This window comes from Anopheles bellator, chromosome 2 (genome assembly GCF_943735745.2).
Source record: "Anopheles bellator chromosome 2, idAnoBellAS_SP24_06.2, whole genome shotgun sequence".
NCBI classification, from domain to species: domain Eukaryota; kingdom Metazoa; phylum Arthropoda; class Insecta; order Diptera; family Culicidae; genus Anopheles; species Anopheles bellator.
The window spans coordinates 10,669,384-10,690,780 of NC_071286.1; the positions used below are offsets into that span (position 1 = coordinate 10,669,384).

The 21,397-nt window shown below is 51.8% G+C and overlaps 1 protein-coding gene across 1 annotated transcript; it reads left to right on the top strand.

Annotated features, from left to right (window-relative positions):
• Window positions 1–7,574: 7,574 nt before the first annotated feature.
• LOC131209010 (fatty acyl-CoA reductase 1-like) lies at window positions 7,575–20,785 on the top strand. Its single transcript, XM_058201975.1, has 7 exons — window positions 7,575–8,109; window positions 8,230–8,320; window positions 17,984–18,232; window positions 18,312–18,751; window positions 18,845–18,909; window positions 18,982–19,270; window positions 19,844–20,785. The coding sequence occupies exons 1-7, from the start codon at window positions 8,015–8,017 to the stop codon at window positions 20,070–20,072; spliced, it is 1,458 nt and encodes a 485-aa protein (XP_058057958.1). The 5' UTR covers window positions 7,575–8,014; the 3' UTR covers window positions 20,073–20,785.
• Window positions 20,786–21,397: the final 612 nt, after the last annotated feature.

Here is a 21,397-nt window from a genome sequence, read left to right on the forward strand (position 1 = left end):
GGACCGGGAATAGCAGAAACCAATACGGGTGGGTAAATAATTGAGTCTCAGTGGTTGATTTGACGCATCATCCCTTCACTCGATGTTCCAATTGTCCAGTGGTTGAGACTTCATGTTTCTAGTTCGTAAGACTTACTGTTAGGATTTATAAAAGCCGCGTGGCCAGATATTTAAAAACAATAAATAATAACAATGATTTTTAAGCAACAATTTAAAACAAAACTTTTTGCGTGGGGTTGGGGACAGAAGCGACTTAAGAATCGACTTTTGCACTCAAGTTGATGCACTGCCAAGGTTCGAACTGATGTCTTTTGCATTCGATTAGTCGGTGTAGGATAATCCGATTTGAAGGCGATCAATCCAATTTGAATGCAGGAGGTGTTCTGGCGAATGCATTCAATTTTTACTTCACTCATCAAATATTGAGCCGAAAATTGTAGTCATTTTAGTTATTCAATTTAGCTTCAAATTATCAACAAGGTTTTGTGCCCGATAACTTTTGAGAAAACGGGAAAATTGAACAAACTGCTTTTCACATCTTAAAAACAGTCAGCTACCAGGTTCAGTTTTCACAATTGAGCAGAATTGATAAATGTATGAAAAATATGTATCCAACAAAGAAGCATCGAAACATACGGCTTAATGATCGAATTATTATTTGCTTGTTACGATAAGTAACAAAGATAAGCAAAACTCTTTCTAGCGTGAAACGATACCAGTGCAGGATAGCTGATTGCAAAGGCGGCAGCATCTTATCGAACGAAACGAAAGCGACGCGCAAACCATTCACATCACTTGTATCATTCATTTTTGTGATGGCGAAATAGCGATAAGTGGGAGTTCTTTAATTTATTGCCCTCAACATCCGGGAAATGCATTGAGCGAAAGAAAAACTGCGGAAAAGTGCACCAAATAACGGCCGGCCATGTCAACTTTTGCTTGCCCCTGCTTGCCTTCGCTCTTGGCCGTTGTGGCAATCAAAATCATCATCGAGCGAGGCTTGGCGTCGAGTGGAGGGGACCATATTTTTAGAAGAACCCAGCACCCAGCGGGCGGTACCATCTACCAACGGTGGCATTAAGTGCAACATCGGTAGCCAGCCTCTGCCAGCCGATAAAACGATGCAATGAAAGAGGTGTGAAAAAAGTGTTCGTAATTATAGAAATTTATTTTCCAATAAATTTGGATGCATTTCCCGGGCCTCGGCCCCGGGATCGGTCTCCCGAAGGTTTCAAGTTCAGCCGGGAAAGGCGATGGCGCGACGGCGATGCTTCCGCATCGCTCGGAACTCGCACGCCCGGCAGGGATATGTCCGTCAACACGTTCGATTTTGGGACACGGGACACACAGGCACAGACAGATACGAGCCGTCGGGGTCGACTCGCCTGGCCGGGCCGGTTCGGGTCGACCTAACGATCGTTTGTAGTGCACTTTTTCCACCCCAAACACCAAAACACCAAACTCTCACCAAGAAACCCACTACCGTCGTCGTCCTGTGCACTGCGGCATACGCATCGAAGCCGAGAGCCCTTGCGACAGCAGCCGATAATCGAAGGGCCAGCAGGCAGCAAGATGAGCGAAAAAAAGTCCAAAAAAAGGGCACGATGAAGGCGGAAGGCGAGAGCATAATTTATGCTCTATTTTGACACTTTTATTCGGACCATTTGTCATGAGCCGGGCCGGAGCCGGTCCGGAGCCGGGCCAGAGCCGGGCGGGCCTGGGCGGGTGTGCCCAGCCGTCATTAGTGGGCATTTCCAGTATTCCCAGCCCGGTGCTGGGCCCAACATGGAACACACGCGGCCCACTGTTGAAGGGGAAAGTCTCGGCCGCGATCGGAAACATTTTTCCAACTTTATGTCTTCCTCTTTGCGGTCCTGCTGCGCGAAACGACTCTTGGGCCCCGCGGGGTGCCGAACCGGCTTTGATCACCATGCAAATGTCACCGGGTCGAGGGCGACCCGGCACGGCGAGGAAAATGCTAAGCAAATGTTCCAACTGTGCCTCGTGTAAGGTCCTGGCGGGCATCTGGCGAGTTCCCGTCGATGGGCTGAAACGGATACCTACCACCGAGAGCCGAACCCGGGCACGATTACGACCTCCAGCACTCGCGAAGCGTGGAAGTGAAGAAAGTTTATCTCCTCCCGAGAATACGATCCCCGTTGTATCTGTTGCAGTGCGAGGAACGAGGATTAGTCGCCTAGACATGCTCTGCTCGGGAAGTGTCCCGCAGCGACACAGTGTCCCATCGGGAATTGTTTATCCTTGTTGTGGCCACCAAACACCACACTTCGACGCACCGTCGCACGACAGTCTCGAGGAGGCTTCCCGACGCGCGGGAGAACCCTTTTCCACGATCCCACCGAGCCTGCCGATCAGACAAACATTCCTTGACAAATTGTTACAAACATTCCCGGGGCCGGGGCCGGGGCCGGGGCCCGGAGTTTGGGTTGTTTATTGCCCGGACGGTCTCTGCTTCTGTAAACAGACACCGGGCCTGGATCGGGGCCCACCGGCGAGGAGGATCGTGGTCGGCTTCGGGTGTCGTGAAAATGAACTCCCAGCCACTTGAGCACAGATGACACAGCCCACAAGGCTTTCACAAACCGCGAACGGAAACGAAAGTTGTCACCGTGGGTCGTAAAACATGTGACTATTCTTCCCGAAGTGGCCAGGATCCACCTTGATTACCGTGCGCGGTAGTGCACAGACATGGGGAAAAAGGGGTTACAACACGACTTTTCACTCTCGCCACGATACGCCGGGAATGGTTTTCACGCTTGAGCGTCGCGCCGAAAGTCGTTAGGGAAGTCCTTGAAGTCGCGCTGCCGACAGCAAATACAAAACCTTTTTTTTGTTGCCGCTGCTTGTGGATTTGACTGACACCACCGCCCAGGCAGAAGAACGAGGGTATTAGGGCTGAAGGTTGGCAGAGAAAGTTGAGAGCAGCTAATTAGCGAGTCACCGGAAATGATTGTACCGTGAAAAATTGACGACCGTGCGCGGTGCCCGCATGCTGATCGAAAAAGGCTTAAGTTCGCTACAAAGTTAAGATGTATCGCCTGGCAAACACAACAAGCGATACGCATTGCCACGCGGCGGTGCCATTAGGAGCGCATCTTCGAAGGATCAATGTCAATCAAAGTAGATGGCGCATGTTACACACGTTCTGGGTGTCCCATGTTGGTTAGGCAGTGGTAACAATACCGTATCCTCTGAATCAGTTAGGCACGCACCAGTCAGACGGGTTATATCAGCTAATAAAACGGAAAAGAGAACGGAAGATCGTCATTATTTTGCAGTCATTCTCTCAACATTGGTCAATAATGTTACGATTTGTATTAAATCACCGAATATCATCGAAACTGTAGAATTCGTGAAGAATCAATCAATGCTGCGGAAAAGTTAATTTTGTTTTTCCTTAATGATCACCCGAAACGCTTCGCGCCAAGCGTTGCTAGTTAGCCGAGACTCAAACAACGCTCTAGTTCTGCCACTCTCCGACAGGTCGCGTGCTATTCGAATTTTCTCTTCTTTCAACGAGCAAACTAATAAGAAATATAAAACAGATAGGAAGTAAATCTCATTATCTAGCTTGTTTTTCCAAATTTCCGATAAACAAGAAGCGTACGGAACTGACGCACTTCGGTGGCGTGTAACAAAAAAATCAGATCGCTTCTTGTCGTTGTTGCAAACATTATTAACACACCGTCACATGCCACTGGGTTTGGTTGGGGCAGACGAACTACGATCTTATGCACGTCGTGGCCTTCAGGCCGGATATTTTTCGTAGTCACAGGTGAACTATTTCACCTTCCACTATCGTGCGCAAACACGTGTCTGTGCCGGCACCGGCTAGGCCACCCCACGAAGGATCGCTCTCTGACCGTGGCAGGAAGCAAAATCAAGGACTTCCTGTCATCATTACACGTATCATAACCTTTTCCCGCCGTCTCGCCACGCAAATGTCGAGTTGCGCCATCGTCGACGAACCAAAGCTCCGCACAACGATTTTCTCCGCCGCTCGTCAAAACCGGCGATTGACCGCCGGAGAAGTGGGTGTTCCCAGCCCTCGGCATCAATGCTACGACGCTGGCGACGCCTAATAAAGCAATATTAATATTTAAAAATCCCACCAACGATCCAAGCCCCCGAAGATGGGCCGGGGACCTGTAGAGAAATCGTGGTCCTTGCCAAACAAGAAACGCACAAACGAGTTTGGGTTTTGGTCCCTGAACGCTTCCCTAACGCTCGGCCACCGAATGTGGGCAACCTTGAAGGGGCGAGCCCTTCGCTCGCCCCAGTACCCGAAAACGAAATGGGTCCTAATCGAAGGTCTTGGGCACACGTTACCTAACCTTTTTTCCAGCCCCTTCAGTAACCTTCAGTAAAGAAGGGCGCCGGCCGAAGGACCGAACATGATCCGATGTGTCAACCTTATCGAACGGGTCGCGTCGGCTGGGCTGGCGGCGGTGGAGGTGATGGTCAGTTTTTCATGGTGAAGGTTGTTGCGGTGCGGTGCACGGGGTTGTTTCGGAAGCAGTTCCCAGGCGGAGTGGAAAACTGAAACTTTTCTCACGGCAACTGCTATCGCGCGATCGTGCTTGATTGGGTTTGAGGGTCAGACATGAAACGACATCAAACGTAAGCGAAACAGGCGAATTAAGGTATTCGGCAAAAAACTTGCGAATAAAGAAAAACACACAGATCACAAAAAAGGCCCCATAAACGCTCATTTGGAGGAGCACAGGAGGCTGGATCAGGAGTGGATGGGGCAGTCGGGCAATAAAGTTAGACCGATCGATGATCCGTACCCCAGGAACCGGGAGTCATCGAGAAGTTAAGGCCAGGGACATCCAACCGGGCCAGAAATTAATCAACCTTGAAATGAGGAGCATCAAACCCGTTTCGATGCCCAAAGTTCGCGGTCCGCGGATGAACGGAGAAAATCCGCGGCCATAAAAGCCGCCGGACCGGATCTCTTTTCGCGAATACTGCTACTTCGCAGTTCGCTCGATACCGGCCGATCAGCAAAAAATTTGGGCCCGGCCCGACCCTGGGAAATTCCTTCCCGGGTCTGTGACTTCGCCATCAAACGCCATCCTCACGCCATATGGGCGGATGTTATGCAAATTTTTGACATTTCTGTGCGATCCTAGGGGTCGTCGGATGCAAGCTTGCCCAAAAAGCGTCGGCGGCGGCGAAATAACCGAAAATAACCTGCCGATCGATTCCGGAATTGATATGAAGATTCGATCTGCTAGGTTGCAATCAGTTACGATTTAATCCAATTCTTTGTGGCAAATACTATCCCAAAATTAGTACACCCATTCCCGTGTCATCGTAGAACTTCGCAACAAGATTTCGCCAACATTCGTGACGCATTGGGCAAACTCATTACGAGGTCGGCACTCTGACCCCTAGAACCCCTCCATCCTTGCTGAAGAAGGGTGTGCCAAAAAAGTGTGCCACGTCGATATTCGAGTGTCATTCTTCGGATTCTCCCAATCATGATGAGCTCCCGAAATTGAATCTCATCATCAGGCACATTCAGGTTGATGATCAGCTTCCGCGCCACAAGACCCACCGCCGCAGCCGACGACCTCCTAAGTGTGCCGAAGGAAGGCTAATGTTGGCAAAAAGGGGGGGGGGGCCACTTGGCTTCAGGCAATACATTTTTTGTGGCTGATGTCTCACACGAGATACGATGGACGCACGAAACCGATTTGTTCGACAGGGTGACAAAAAAAGAAGGGTATAGTCCAGTTCCCAGGTCCAACGTTCAGCACAAAAACAAACGACTCAGACGACGCAATCAACTCCATATAATTAATCTTCGGAAGGGGTCGGAGCACGCGAAGGTGCTTCTCCGATATTAGCTTCCTACGTCAATAGACTGGCGTAGCCCGGCGTAGGGCCGGTTGGATTTACGCGACGGAACGCGAACGCAGAGGCAACCGCAATTTTGGTACGTGACGGTGCGCATGGTCCACGGGGTTGCGGCGTTACGGTACTCCAAGGCTACCCAGCCCGTCATAGTGATCGTGGCGTTGTTCTAAGCGCGTCATAATCACACTCGAAGCAGGACTAGCGAAAAGAAACTGGAATCAGCACGCGCTCCTGTGCTTTTTGTGGGTCCGCATCCCGATCAAAATTATAGGGCTGATCGATATGGTGAAGTCAATGACGTACTCGAAGGTTAAATTAAGCCACCAAAAAAAAAAAGGTCACGATTTATTCTGGAACCGTCGGTTTTCTTAAAACAACTTTACAGGCAAGTGTTTCAAGTTCAAGTCGAACCAAGTTGCGTGAGCGGACAGATTTTACCCAGTCACTCTGCTCCCTGCCAGCGACGATCGCCTGATCCGACGGGCGTACCACCGATACTTTTACGACTATTTCCCCAGCAACGGCACAACGGCTGTTTGGTATGCATCGGCGGTCCTGCTGACGTCCAGGACGTGGCGACGCATGCGCTAAACGGCGCGTTACTGGCTGTCCGTTGAACCATGCTGTCTGTGATCAAGATCGGCAGAACAAAGGAAGAAACTTGTGGACTTCACTGTGGAATTAATCAAAACTTACCGAACGAATCGAAAAAACCCTTCGCCGTAAAAGAGGAAAGTCCAACGAACGGATGCTTCATCGATCTCTGGGCGAATTTGACTTTTTAACGACATTATTGCGATCCACTAATCCGTGACGGTGACTGCCGCACGCAGCGCTCGGGTAGAGAAGCCACGGAAACATTAAGCACACTGCTATCGGTCACTTGAGTGACCGTGAAATGGCGCAAACCGAGTCTACGGAACCATCCATTTTAGGGTGCATTTAAAACCCGTTCGGACCAAAATGAACAAGGAAACAGATGGGAAGTGCAAAGTGAGCTGAGCCTGTTGGTCCCACCTCAAGAATGTCCGCAAAACCACAAAAAAGTAACCGATAATAACGGTGGTGAATCAGTAAACCCGTCACCTTAGCAGGTGGCGAATGTCACCAACACATCCGCTCCCCCGGAGATCGTGAGTTCAGCGCCGTAAATTCCGTGTCACAGCCAACCATCGCAGCACGTGGTCCGTCTTTTCGTCAGGGGAGTGCCACCACACGGGAGCTTGCAGTTGTAGGCCACACGTGCGATGCGGCCAATTATGTGCCGCTCGAGGTCCTAAGCTAACGAACGAAGGGGCAGCACTTCTGGCGCAACAGAAACACAGACGAAAAAACTGAATGTCGTTTGTTAGAAAATTAATATCCGCCCGCCAGGCGGACGCTATACGCCGAGAATGGCCTCCACCGACTACGACGACGACGACGACGACGATCGACATCCTCTTCTCAGCGATTTGCGCGTCGAGGTGGCGGCGCAAGTCCCACCGCCCGTTTCTCACGACGTTAAAGTTGGCATCGGTTTTGTTTTTTCTGCTTTTGGCATCGCCGTCGAGCTCGGACCTAAGGCCCCGGGCCTCGGGCCCCGGCGAGAGACCCGCTCGGGGACCGCGCGATCGCGAGACCGCGAGGTCCACATGGCCGGCGCTGGACACGCGAGCGTCAGTTCTGCGTCAGCGGTCAACCTGTACGGGTGTGGTCAGCCAACCCAAGTCCAGCGGCGTGTGCGTCAACGACGGTGAGGCGACGAGCCAGGTGTGTAGTGGAGCCCGCGAAAGTGTGACCAGTAACGGTGCGTGAAACGCCAGCGCGCAGGGAAAGCCCCCGCAGTGAGAGCCATCCGTTTGTTCCGTCGGTTGCGTCGGTTGTTGAGAGCCCGAAAGTGTGATATTTAGGAAGCCTTTTTCGTCCATTTTCCGGGTGCCAGCCCGAAACGTGATATTTGTGACCCTTGCAGCGTGCAATGTTGAGAAACAATCGCTAGTGAACCGCGATATTCGAAGCGACCAGCAACCGGGAGAAGAAGAAGCCCACCAAAGGCCAAATAGTGCCAATCGGGAAGAGTGTAGCAAAGAAAGAAAGAGCACAGATTAGTGGCAACTGCCTGCAACGGTCTAACCTGGCTGCCGCCATGTCCAGCATAAGCGAGTTCTACCGGGACAAGGTGGTGTTCGTCACCGGTGGCACCGGGTTCATCGGGAAGATCGTGGTGGAAAAGCTGCTTCGGTAAGCGCAACAAATCCCCCCCCCCCCAAAACCTATGGCCAGCGCACCTCCTCTGGTCAGTCCCTTACAGAAAAATCCAAAAATCGGATTTTCGTTTTCTTCGTTTCTTTTTCTCTGCAGTACCTGCGAGGTGAAGGAAGTGATCCTCATGGTGCGCGAGAAAAAGAACACGCAGCCGGAACAGCGCATCAAGGCGCTCTGCTCGTCACCGGTGAGTATTTACGGCGCAGCAGCGGCCGGCCGGTGGGGTGCGTGCATTTGGGCCGCCTAATTTTACGCCCTCCCAGCCCTCCCGCACGACCCCCTCGACTAGCCCCTCCGCGGGGGCCTCGATTAATCAATTCGCATCCGACGGCAGACCGCCGTCGACTGGCGAGGGATTTAGCGTGATGCAACACTACCCAATCGCAATCGCCCGGGAACGCCGTACACGTCGAAAGCGGTGATTGCGAAAGGCCCTTTCCGGCCATCGGCCATCCCCGGCCCACTCTAATCGCCCCGTGCGAGGCCCTCCCTATCCGGCCCACCGAAAGCTGCCCCAGCCTCGGTAGCTTGGTCCGTTGGGAAAATGAGGAAAGCGTCTTGCGCCCGGAGAGAGGTTCGATTTGACTTCTGTGATTTACTGCCCACAATTTTGCACCTGCCAGGTGCCAGGGCTGGGTCGAGAGTCGGAGGCTCGAACCGCGATCATTGCTTTATGTCGCACCCATCAGTGCGTTTAAGTAGCTCCTGACGGTGTCAATTTTATTATGACCGTACTGTTTCACCAACTTTCACGCCTCACAGTCTCCTCGCTGAGGCGGTGATAAGGCGGGTGTACGGACAAAGCGGAGGACACCCCCGAAAAAGCCCCCACTGCCACCCCACCGGGTGGAAAGTGAAACATCGCTGCGGTGTGCCAAAAAGCCAGGAGAAAACATAAAGCGGCCCCGAAAAAACTTTCTATTGCCACCGCCGTCGCCGCACATTCACACTCATGCACCGTCCACGGTTGAACTACATTTTTTCGGACGAAAGGTTTTTTTTTGCTTTCGTGGACGTCCCAACGGTCTGGCTGGCCGACCTGCGCCTGTGGCCGACCTACGAGGCGTGCGGAGTCCCCCAGTCCACCCAGCGGCGCAGGCTGCGGAGAAAGCAGGGAAGCAATTAACACGTGTTACACAATTATTGATTATGCAACCCGAACCCGAAAGCTCCCCGCCGAAAGTGTGCCTCGCTCGTGATGATGGCGCTCGCTCGCTGATGGACGGAACACGGCGCGCGTATCCGGTCCCTCGAGTTCGCGCGGGAGCGGGAGCGCCAGGGAAGCTACCATCGCTGTCACCAGCTGATCGGTGAACGGTCCCCCCAAGTGTCACATTCTTCGTGCCATCTGCTTCTTTCGGCGTGCCTGGTGGCGACCGGTGTCAATATTGGCAGTTGAAAATGGGATTAGAAAAACATACAAGACTCCCGGGGGGTTGGTGTCAAGAGACACAACGTGATTGACAGTGGTGGCCACGATGTTTGAGTTTTGCATCACTCCTGAGGCTGCCACATTCCGTCACCATCGCGTGCGTGCGTGTTGCGCAGTGCAATTTGTTGGCCCGCCGTTAAGTCGAATCGGCAGCCCAACGCCGCCACCGACTCAGGGCCTCGGAGTCCTTTGAGAGCAGCAACACCTGAGCGAATCAGGCCATCCATTGCGCGAACACCATTGCGATGGTTTCGAGTGGTGGCCACGGTTTACCCATTCCGATCTCGATCTAGTTCTAGCTGTTTTCCTCCGCTCGTTAGACGTCAAACCCCCCCTCGTGATCGGACAAATCACCTTGCGCAATCATCCGGCGTTGCTACTGGGCCCCCCCGATACGATCCGATCGGGTGCCGTTGTACTTGAACACAAATATTCAGTTGCGACTAGCATCGCAGCAATAAGTGCGAGGTGCCCGCGTCACTAGAGCGCAGCCAAGATGATCAATCACCGCGCAGGGTTCTGGGAGGCTGAGAAAGATAAATAAATGAGCAGAGTAAAGGAAAAAAATGTCTGTGTCTAAACACACGCGCGCGCGCGATTGGAGACGCACAACATTGCCATTCTCGCCCCCAGGGGCTCGAGGACAAACGGGTCACGCGGCTCATTACGCATCACGCAGAGACACAGCATACTGCTGCCGCTATCTCACGGTGAATGGTGAGAAGTTTTTCGCAGTCCCTATCGATTGTCGATCGACTTTTTTTCTTTGTTGAACAACCAACCCGAGTTCCTCGTTCGATCGAGCGTTGAAGTCTTTTGTTTTGGGTCGCATCAAAATAGCGTGGCGTATTGAATCTCAAACGGGGCGTAATCTAGTTGAGTGACCTTGCGAACCATAAGACATTTCTTGGACACCCGATTCGTCAACAGGTTGCGTCAGCCACACTCGAGTAGGTTAATTTTCCTTATAGAGTAAGTGCAATCCAAAAATCCGCACCAGCCTAGTTTTTTTTACCGATGTCACCAACACTACTGGAAGTCAATTGCTGTACACATGCTGTCATTTGAGTAATATTAGTAAGTGGAATTCTAACCCCTTAAATTACGACGCATTCATTGCTCGGATGCAAAACAATCATCGATTCCATTTAATCATGAACTGTTTGTTATTTATCGCCTTCGCTGGCTGTATATTTCTTAAAATAGTATTCACTCTACTCGAAAATAATGAAACCAAGATATTTACAGGCACGCCTTATTGCAGTAGTGTTGGTGATGGTGGAATCATTTGTTTACATCGGCCCAAAACAGCAAAGCCTACAAGGATTTTTGTTATTGCACTTACTCTATCAGAAAAATCAACCCACTCTGATTCGTTGGCGGAACAAAGAACGGCTTCCTACCCGAACGGTGTTCACAACACCAAATCGGGCCAATTAGTTGGAAATTTCGGAAAATGCTAACACGAAAGTGATTGATTTTTATCTCATCACCTCAACAAAAGTGAGAGTAAACCCACCGAGAGCCGTGTAGAAAATGGTTCACCGGGCAGCATCGTCGACACCGACGAAAAACAAGCTTTCAATTTCCACTGCACCAGCTGAACCAGTTTCGTGGGGAGGCGGCAGCGGGAGAAATTGGGGTTAATTGATGGCCCCCACTTGTTTATGATGCGACACTCGCCTCCGCACCAGGCACTAGCCACTAGCCCAGTCTCGCTGAATGGTCTGCTACCCGGTAGTGGCCAGTAGTGGTTTGCAGTGAATTTTCTTAACCTTGCGCTCCGCTCCGACAGAGTCCATTTCCGGTCCGGTAGGCCCGCCAAGTGCAGCCCGAGAGCTCCGGTGGAATTTTAAACTCGCGAAGCCTACTGGATCGGCGCAGTTTTTGCAACTGCCCAAGCCGATCCCAAGATTCGGTGTCGCTTTCGGAAGCTCTCGGGGTTTGCTTGGATCGTATCACCCAAGTTGCCCGGCCGCTAACGAAGCGACACACGTGCCCCGTGAAAGTGAACTAATTAAAAGTCCGGTCCGAAAAAATCCGTTTTTCTCCGTTTGGCTTTGTTGACGGCCAACGAAAGCCGACCGTCTCTGACGTCATTGGGTCTTCCGTGGTATCCTTCTGACACTGCTGGCGGCGCTAATTTGAGGCTCCCAACAGGGTTGTAGATTGATTGAAAGAGGAGCCAATTTGTAGACCCACTGACGCAGTCCCGGCGATACTGCCGACCCCAGCCGACCGTCATGTCGATCGCGATTTTTAGCAGAAACGGCAAACAATACGAGGTAGTGCGAAAAAGTGTCATCACCAACGGGGCGGCACTGGGCCGCTAACGTAAGCAGTTTGCTCGCCTGTGGCCACGGCTTGGTTATGTCAAAGCAAAACACTTCGCGGCCACCACCAAGCGTTGGTTGATGCAACGCAGCCGCGGTTCCGGACACCCGTCTCGGTTGACCTACCTTTTCAGCTCTGGTCTCTGGACCGAGCACGTGTCCCGTGGAGCTGGAGCTGTAAAGTTTGTTGTTTTGCAATGCAAACCTGCAAAGCAGTCAGAACCCGTTGGGAACTGTCTGAAAAGTGACAGACTGTTCGGACCGGGAACAAACGGAAAGTTAGCGAACTTTGCCACGCGAACGGCGATCAATCAAAACGGGTGAGCTTTCGTAGAGCCTTCGGCCCGGCCCCAAAACGGTGACACGCAGCGTCGTGTCCGTCAAATCAATCCGGCCCCATCCGGGCACCCGGTGTCAAAGGCGTCGCTTGGGCAATCGTCTCTCTCTCTCTCTGTGGTCTGGTCTGGCGCGGGGGTTCCCACAAGCCAAAGCCGAAACGAAAACAAAACTTGGCCCCCGAAACAAAAAACCGGGTCCCCCTTCTTGGTTCGAAGTAAATAACAAGCATTCGCGATTAGCCGGGCAGAGAAAGTGACTATCACCGCAAGAGAGCAGGAAAATGAAAGAAAAATAAAATCCGGCGCAATTTGGTGCCTTTTAACGGGTTTCGAACGATCGAATAGGGCCCATTCACCACGCCAAAAAGATAACGTGCGTGTTGGGTGTGCGAAGGAGATCAAGCCGTTTAAGCCGTTTTTTGTTGGGTACGCCGAATACCGAATGGATTTTGGAATTTCTACATCAATTTTGTGGTGTTTGCATTCAAAATTCTATCGCGTAATAAAATGGCCGGCGAAAAGATGGTTTAGGCATTCAAACTTTGCCAACGGTTGCATGAATTACGCGCGATTGTTTGGCCGCCAAAGTGGATGGATCGCATGACTTTGGTAGGTAATCGCCGGACGTACCGAATAGCGGGTCGGTTCCGTTTATAGTCACCGCGCAGCCGTCCGGAGGCCGCATACTGCTTAGCGTCGCACTCCACACAACAATCCCTCCGACAGGCCTTCGGGGTATGCGGGGGTCCCATGGTCCGAAATGAAACGGCACCCGCCCGACCTTGGTACCCATTTGGGGCTGGCGACACGACGGGCACACCGGAAGCGATTGGGCCGCTCTCGGTGGCGGCCACCGTTAGGCTCGGCACACGAGGCCACCGGTTGTCGGCAAGTTTTGGCCGTCACCAGCGCGTCCTTCCACGCGATACAGATTTCTTTCCAATTTCTGTGGCCATTACTTTCGGTGCACACTGCATTGTGCAACACTCGCCCAGGGACGGGTGGTTAGGCGCGTGACTCATAAAACTATGCCTTCCGCCGTCATTACGTCGTAGTGTCCGAGAATCTTAATTACCTGGCGGAGTTTCTGTGCGCCGGGAAGGGAATACAAAATATCCGCCCTTCCCGAGAAGCGGGCCCGTTGTTTCGTGCGCGGCACGTAACGAGATGACGGCAAAACAGTCGCTCCCATTCGGTCTGGTCCCACGATTCGCGCTAACGACTTTTCTAGTTTTGTGCACGCTCGAAAGAGCGCGTTCTACGGTGGTCCGACAATCTCTCGAAGCGGAACACCCTCTGGACTAGTCCAGTCGGTTAGACCGATTGCAAATGACGATTTCCTCTCGGTTCCGACGTCCATCGGCATAGTCGGCATTGGCGGCGATCGAAACGATTGCGGGAGTGGCCAGTTCAACTCTGGTCATGTAGTCTATGGCTTTCCTTCGCCGTCTAATTAACCTTCGGCCACTGTCATACATGTCACCGTTTGTTACTTCGTTTCCTAGTGTCTAGTTTCATAAATCGTGTTCTAAGGAAGGATCAAGGTCACCAGCACCCCAGAGACCATCGCGCCTGAACCATATGAACCTGAACCTGCCATACAAATGCAGTGCGGACCGCATCTCTCCCCACGCGAAGATGTGATGAAAAACGGGCAACCGAACCCGATATGCTAATATGTTGTTAGTGACCTCCAAAACCGTCTAACGACTACCGGAGTCCAACGGGCCGGGCCTGGAAAGTTTTCGCGACAAATTCGCTGTCGCACCGGGTTTGGCATCGGGTTTTTTTTATTCTCCGTCCCGGGGAACCAGTTTTTGAATGGACGGGGCCCATCTACTTGGAGCGCCCCCGAGTGGCCTTCGGGTTGCTCGGAATTCCGGAAGCGGATGGGTTGAAGGTCCATTTGAGCGATTGCTTTCGATTTGCGAACAAATCATGAAACTGACAGCGCACAGCATCAAGAGCACGCGATTATAGGGGCATAAAAGTGTCGATTGGCCGATAAAAGTTGCGCCGTGTTTGATAACTAGCGACGAGCGACAACTCGAGCAACATTCTTTTGATAAAATTAATTTACATTATGCAAATGGCCAGCGCGCTCCGAGAACGGTCTAGGGCTACTGTTTTGGTGTTGTGTTGTGTCCTACAAGCAAACCCCCCCCCCCTCCAGGCAGACTAAATCCGCGACAAGATCTTTGAAATATGCAGAACCACGGCAATAAAACTGTGCGCTAATGAAGATCGTGTGACCGGTAATTTGGGAATCCTACGAGATAACGCCTTAACTGATGAATTTTAAATGTGCACAAAATCGATACCCACGATGCTGTCAAGAAAATTTATGTGAAACACGTTAAAACCTCATATTCTCCCAATGAAGATTGCAATCGTCAGCTGTTACCGAGCATACATTACCCTCCGCCAAGGACGTCCGCCAGAAAACCAGTTGGTTCCGTTTAGGAATTATTCGGATTAGGATTTGTGTAGCAAATTATTCACCACATCCGCAGCGCACCGCTGTCAGCCATATACGGGAAGCAAACGCTGATGCAAACTCTTGGCCCCCGGGACGGGTTTCAAATCGGTCCGGTTTGCAAATCGAATCCCCAAAAAAAGTTGTCACCATTTTTTTTGTCGTTTTCTTCCGAAGTCCGAGAACCGAAAGGAACCCCCCGGAACCTGTCCGAACTGGACGGATCTTCTCACAAAACTTCCTCCCAAAAAACGAGTCCTAGCCATGATTTACGGTCCGGTCACCGGCGTTTCTGCACCGGTTTCTTGGATCACCTCACGGTCGGCCGTTTTGTTTCGTTCGATTGTTTGAAACACCCCAGCAAAGCCTTCGGCGGGTCATCGACAGAATCGACCGAGACAGGTTCGAACTATTACTCCACATCTAGCTGATCGGTGTTGACACACGGGCCCTACCGTGTTGCCCAAGAGACGGCCGGCGCTTCTCGTCGCTCTTTAATCTAAAACTGTTCGAAACTTTATGTCGCCTATCCAAAGGGCAAGGGTGCTGCTGCGCTGCGCGACCTTCCGAAGCGTCCGACGCAAGCTGTGTCTTCGAATTATTGAAATAAATTATCACCGCCCGCTCCGAGGGATGACCCTCGGGCCCTAAACACGCATATTACGCGTGACCAGAGTGCCTTTCGATTGGCCGCCGGCTCCCTGCGCCGCCTACGGTCAACTTTACGGCCGACCAGCATGACTCAATCGCTCCGATGGCTCCGGCGGCGGCGAAGGTTGCAGAGCTCCGGGCGGAGACGGCATTCCCCGTCGGGCCGTTGTTTTATGCACTTGCAACCCTCGAGCGAAGCTGGGACCGGTTCAGGCGCCCATTTTTCAAAATCAATCATATTAGCCAACAACCAGTGCCAAAACTTTGCCAAGATGGCGATGCGATGCCGGGGTCGGCGAAAACCAGTCCGAATGGTGCTAGAGGTGGGCCGCACTCAATCAGCCGCCTGCCAGAATGGTCACCCATGACCCATGGCTCCCGGCCTGTTACGCCAGGCGGCTCGGATACGCAGCCGAAACCTGGACTGAATTGGACCAGCCCTCCACCAAAACCGTCCGAACTTGTTTCCGAAAACTGACCAACGAATTGCGTGCGCGCGCTACGGAGCAGGCGAAAATGTGGCGCTGGTGGCCAGTGTTCTGGAATGAGTGTCTGCTTACCAGACCCAACATCCATTGTGTGATCTCTCTTTTCGCTGGCTGGCCACTGGTGTGCCAATATTATTCCGCACGCCTTGAGTTTGGCCAATTTTCATAAATTAAAACAAACGATGGGATCGGCCCGGTGTTGCAACAGAAGCGCGATTACGGTCCTCCCATTTTCGCACGCCTAGCTTTCCATCTTCGAGATGCCTAAGCCAAACTCCGACGCCGTTCGTAATCTGACCCAGCATCGAAGTCACCCACCGGCGTAGTCCGCTCATCCGACCGGCCGCTGGAATGTGTTTTAAGGAAAATTTCATTTCCATAAAGTGAAGTGACGAAACGCAAAAACGAAACCAACTCGGGTGCCGCCCAATTGCCTAATACTTCACGGGCCAGTACCACCAGAAAATAGGATGGCATCTGATACCGGCCGCTTCGACCTCGACGATCATAATGTATACTTATCAAAATGTGTCACCCACCTTCGGCCCCAGCTACTTTCTCCACGAGACGGTGGCCTTCTCCCCGTGTACCGAATATCCCGGGCTGTTGCGTCACAATTCAATGCAGCATTACTTTAGCACGAGACGAGAGCTTCGCGTGCCAGTCGATCCTCCGGCACTGGGACACGCAAAAACCGCTACGCCCAACTGGACACTCGTTGACCAAAATATTTACCTCCCAGCACCGGTTTGCCATCCGGGTTGGCAAGAATCACGCTAACGACAGGAGCTTAGCACTAGTAAAAGTCGACAGGAGCCGGCGGCACGGCACCCGGGGGCTGAACAGATATGGAAGTAGGTTCGAAACTCGATAGCGTCAAATGGCGAGCCCGCTGAATGCTGGCAGCCCAAAACTAGGGTTACCACCACCGGTAACCGTTTCACGGCTGAACTGGGTTAGGCAAACTTTTTTTAATGGATTTCCATTAGGAGTTCGGTCCGGCACTACCTTGCTACACACGCAAGAAGCGAGGCACGGTTCAATCGCCTCACATCAGTGTACTGCTCCATTTTGAATTTCCACTTCGATGAACGTTGAACAGGCACACTGAGATGCAGAGGCTGATTGTAACGACAAGCTGTCGTAAAAGTATATGGAACCAATAAACGTCAGACCATTCGGATATTTCGCGCTGAATCGAAGCAATCCACACAAAAAACCCACAGATGGAAACAATACGATAGCAATTGAAGTAATTGATCGTGGTAAAAATCCATCGATTTTCTGGTGGTTGGCGTTGTGATTGAAGTATCGCTCGAATTCGCTCCCAAATGGACACATATTTGACATGTTATATAATAAATGGGAGGGTCGGAGGCCAAACAAAAAACGAACCTACCCGCGGGCGCCTGCCCAACCCAAGCTTTAACCAAAATGCGTAGACTCATTCGCATGCATTGGGGAGTGACGTGATGCACCCCCGGGCGGAGCAACAATGACGGCTCGTCGATCGATCAGTCCCGCCGAGAGTTGATCAATCAAATTCATTTGCCTCGTAAAAATGGTGATAAAGCAATCGACGGCACTGCTTTTGTAGTAGTTTATACAACGATTAATAAAGCGATCAATTCTCTGCGCTGCGTCACCGCTAAAGTGCTCTCGATTGCTCAACTCCGTCCGACAGGACCCGGGCTCAACGACTGGATCCGCGTCCACCGGTGAAACCTGCCAGTAATGATACACTAACTGAGAGTCGGTTTCGCCACCTTTCGCTAACCACCCTAAAAGCGCTCTATAGTGACAATCGGAGCTGTTAAATTCTGTGCATTCGTTTTTGCGTCCGTTGTGTGAAGCTTTAGTGTGTTTTATCGTGTACCAGCCATTAGAGGCAACCATGAACTCAAGCAAACGCGAACCAGCAACCTGAGCGCACTCGGGATTCAAACTGGCGCCACGTTCAGCGGCATGCGTTTTTCTTGTACCCTCCCAAACCATTACACCTCGGCAAAGATCCGTTTGCGTTCTTGTTTCGCGGGGCTACTTTGACTTTAATTCTGGCCGCCTGGGTACCGGAGCTCGGTTGGATTTATTGAAGCGCGTTCACTGACTTTTTTGGACTTCTTCCCGACCAGATATTCGAACGATTGGCCAAAAAGCAGCCCAACTACCGCGATCGGATCCGGGTGGTCGAGGGTGACCTGGAGAAGCCCAACTATGCCCTGAACCCGGACGTGATGAGCTACCTGAAGGAGTACACGCACATTATCCTGCACATTGCCGCGACGGTCAAGTTTGACGAGGAGATGATCAAGGCCATCAACATCAATCTGGGCGGCACGCGGACCGCGCTCGAAATCGGACGCCAGGCCAAAAACCTACAGGTATGTACGGTCGGTGCGCGGATCGTTTGACGCCCCCCACTTACGCTAACAACCGGCCCCTTGGGCACCTATCCTGCAGAGCTTCGTGTACGTGTCAACGGCATACTCGAACAGCTACGACGAATACATTCAGGAGCGGGTCTACAACGTGGACTGTGATCCGGAGAAAATCCTGGCCCATCTCGACGACGAGAAAGTGAAGCAGGAGCTGATCAAGTACTCACTAAAGTGGCCCAACACGTACACCTTCACGAAGGCCCTCGCCGAGACGCTGACCCTCGAGTACCGCAAGCACTTCCCGGTCGCCATCTTGCGCCCGTCCTGCGTAATGGCCAGTCTCAACGAACCCGTGCCCGGATGGTGCGACAGTATCTACGGCTCCAACGGTACGTTCATCGGTTGGTACTACGGGCTGATCCGGACCAGTCACATCGATCCGGACGTCATGATCGACACCGTGCCGGTTGACTACGTCTCGAACGCCATCATTGCGGTCGGCTGGAAGACGTACAAGCAGAGGTAGGTTGACTCGCCGGCCGGTGGCCGTGATTTGTGTGACACCCCGTGAATTGCTTACTGATCGGTGGGCTTCTCCCCTGTTTGACCCTGCAGGATCGAGGAACCGGAAGTGTTGGTCTACAACTGCGTCAGCTCGACCGATAACCCGCAGACATTTGGTAAGAGTTACTTCTCAGTCCATGATCACGCAGGTGACAAGGATGACCTCTAACTGTTTGCCATGTTACCAGACGAAAGACGTCGGGAGTGTGAGAAAGCTTGCAAAAGGCACCCCCTGCTGACTGGCATCTACCGGCCAGTGACGTTCGCCTCCAGCAACGAGCTCCTGTTCCGACTGTACTCGCTGGTGCTCCACTATCTTCCCGCCTACGTCATGGACCTGGCGATGCGGCTGCGGGGCGAGAAGCCACGTCTGGTGGACACGTACATCAAGATCGACAAGGTGGTGGCCAGCGTGAAGAAGTTCACCAACACGTCGTACTTCTTCGACAACCAGAACATGAAGGATCTGTACCTTAGGTAAGTAGTGCGTGGTTCCGATTTACGGGCGGCCGTCCGCCATCTTGGATGGTCGTAACACTATGGCACTGCTGCTACTCCCCAGGCGAAGGTCTATTTTTCAAATGAATTACACTCAATGTGACTTTGATTATGCTAAAGCTCAGGCTGTCTAGACTCTGGGCACGATCAACTGGGCTCGCCGTTTACCCAAGTCCACGTTTTTTCGCCCCCGAGCGATGGCTTGGGTGAGAAAAATTAGTAGCGTGCTTGGTGCAGGTCACAAAAAGGTGGTTAACCTCCACGTTGGGGTTGCCCACTGCGCGCGCTTAGTTCGGTATCCGTTCGGTTTTTGTGACCCGCACCGCACCGCGAAACCTAACAGTTTATGTTTTCCCCAAAACAGGTTTTGGGTCTGACACTATTCGACCACAGCTAACTCTGTTATGTGCCCTCTGTTGGGGGGATACTACTCGAAACCGGCGTGGTTGAGTTTTTGCTTCCCTCCGCCATGAAACGGCAACATGTGCCATGGTAGTAAATGGATTTACGCTAACTCACTAACGTTCCCATTTTGCCCCTGTCGCATTACAGCATGAGCTCGGTGGACCATCAGCAGTACCCGTGCGACAACCGAACCTACAGCTGGCGGCTGTATTTCGAGGTGGTGGTGCCAGGGCTGAAGAAATACTTTTTCAAGGAGGACCTCAACAACGTCCAGCAGGCCCGCCAGGCCATGCGCAAAAAGGAGCTGCTCGTGAACGGCACACTGTTTCTGCTAGTCGCTCTCCTGCTGCTGCAGCTGTACTACGTGCTGTTCTAGGGCCCAGGTCGCCAGGAGCGACCCCAACCTAGCGCAACTGGAGATCGGTACAATCCACGAGAAGAGTTCGATCGTTACGCAAACAAATTGAAACACAAACGAAACCCCACGCATGTAGACAGTAAAGCATAGCGGGATCCATAGTTCATTTAATATGTTTTAAGGGCCACGGGCAGTTGGCAGTGGACAGCAGACGCATATAGTATAGTCGATAGCAGTAGTGCGGTAGTGCAGCAGCAGCAGCAGCAACGTCAGCGGCATCAGGGCTGGAAGGCGTAGTGGTAGTGATAGGGTTAATCAGACTTGTATAACCTCTCCCCGAAAACCGTTCTTCATGTACAGCGCAGCGGCGCTGAAATTGGCCAGCATCGAACCGGATCACACCAGACTGTCGGTCACCTTGTGTTTTTGTGTGTGTTTTTTATTAATATTATTAATCTGTTAGCCAGCTAGCTTCGGGCAGCTCGTAGAATTGAATTGCGAGGATCCCACGGCCCATAGGGTTGCGCACTCGTGCGCGAAAAAAAGAATAAAACAGCTCAGTCAGGTGGCTCATTGCCATGCTGACCGATCCTTTCCGGTTATCCTACCGTTGGCGACTCGGGTAACACGCTCTGGGGCGATTTCCGTTTCGGATAGATATTTATTACTTTGATGTTCGTGCGCTGCACACATTCAGTAAATGGTTCGAATAAAGTGGAAAGCAGTACGTGATGGCGATGCTCTTCTTATATTGTCTCTCTTTCTCCCATTCTAAATAATCGTTAGTTAAGCTTCTATGTTCCGGCACGGAAGTGGCACTGTTCAGATCAAAAGCTATTAAAGCGAATTGTTGCTATACATACGTCCTGCGAGCTGCTGCACTTGGTCACTACGCACAGCACCACTTATGGTTATGTTTCGATTAGCGAAATACACATTCCTCCAATCATACGGCCAATTGATGAAGCTCGCATGGCTCACGCAAAAGACTACACCAAACGAATACTAGTCCATTAGTCTCCATTAGTCTCGACAACACGACTGTCTCATGCTCAACGTGACGAGGCACCTGCGTGGTACAACGATTTCGTCGCGCTCCCCCAATTGAATTTTAAGTATGTGAAAGGGCTACCGGCTACTATTGGAGCCGTTGCTTTAATTCCGTGGCAATTTTCCATGCATCAATCACCCGTTTGGAAGTGAAACTAATTGGTTTTCTTACACCATGAGATCGACATTTGTGTCTTATTTATCGTAGATGAAAAGTCAAGCCTTATTAAGTATCATGGTGGTCTTACACCTTTAAATGGCCCCTCTAAGACGACAATCAGAGTGGCTGTTTC

Excerpts from the sequence above, each read along its gene's own strand:
- LOC131209010 (XM_058201975.1), top strand. The coding sequence starts at position 8,015 with ATGTCCAGCATAAGCGAGTTCTACCGGGACAAGGTGGTGTTCGTCACC. Across the intron at positions 8,321-17,983 it reads AGGCGCTCTGCTCGTCACCG|ATATTCGAACGATTGGCCAA; the intron begins GTGAGTATTTAC and ends CTTCCCGACCAG. Across the intron at positions 18,233-18,311 it reads GCCAGGCCAAAAACCTACAG|AGCTTCGTGTACGTGTCAAC; the intron begins GTATGTACGGTC and ends CCTATCCTGCAG.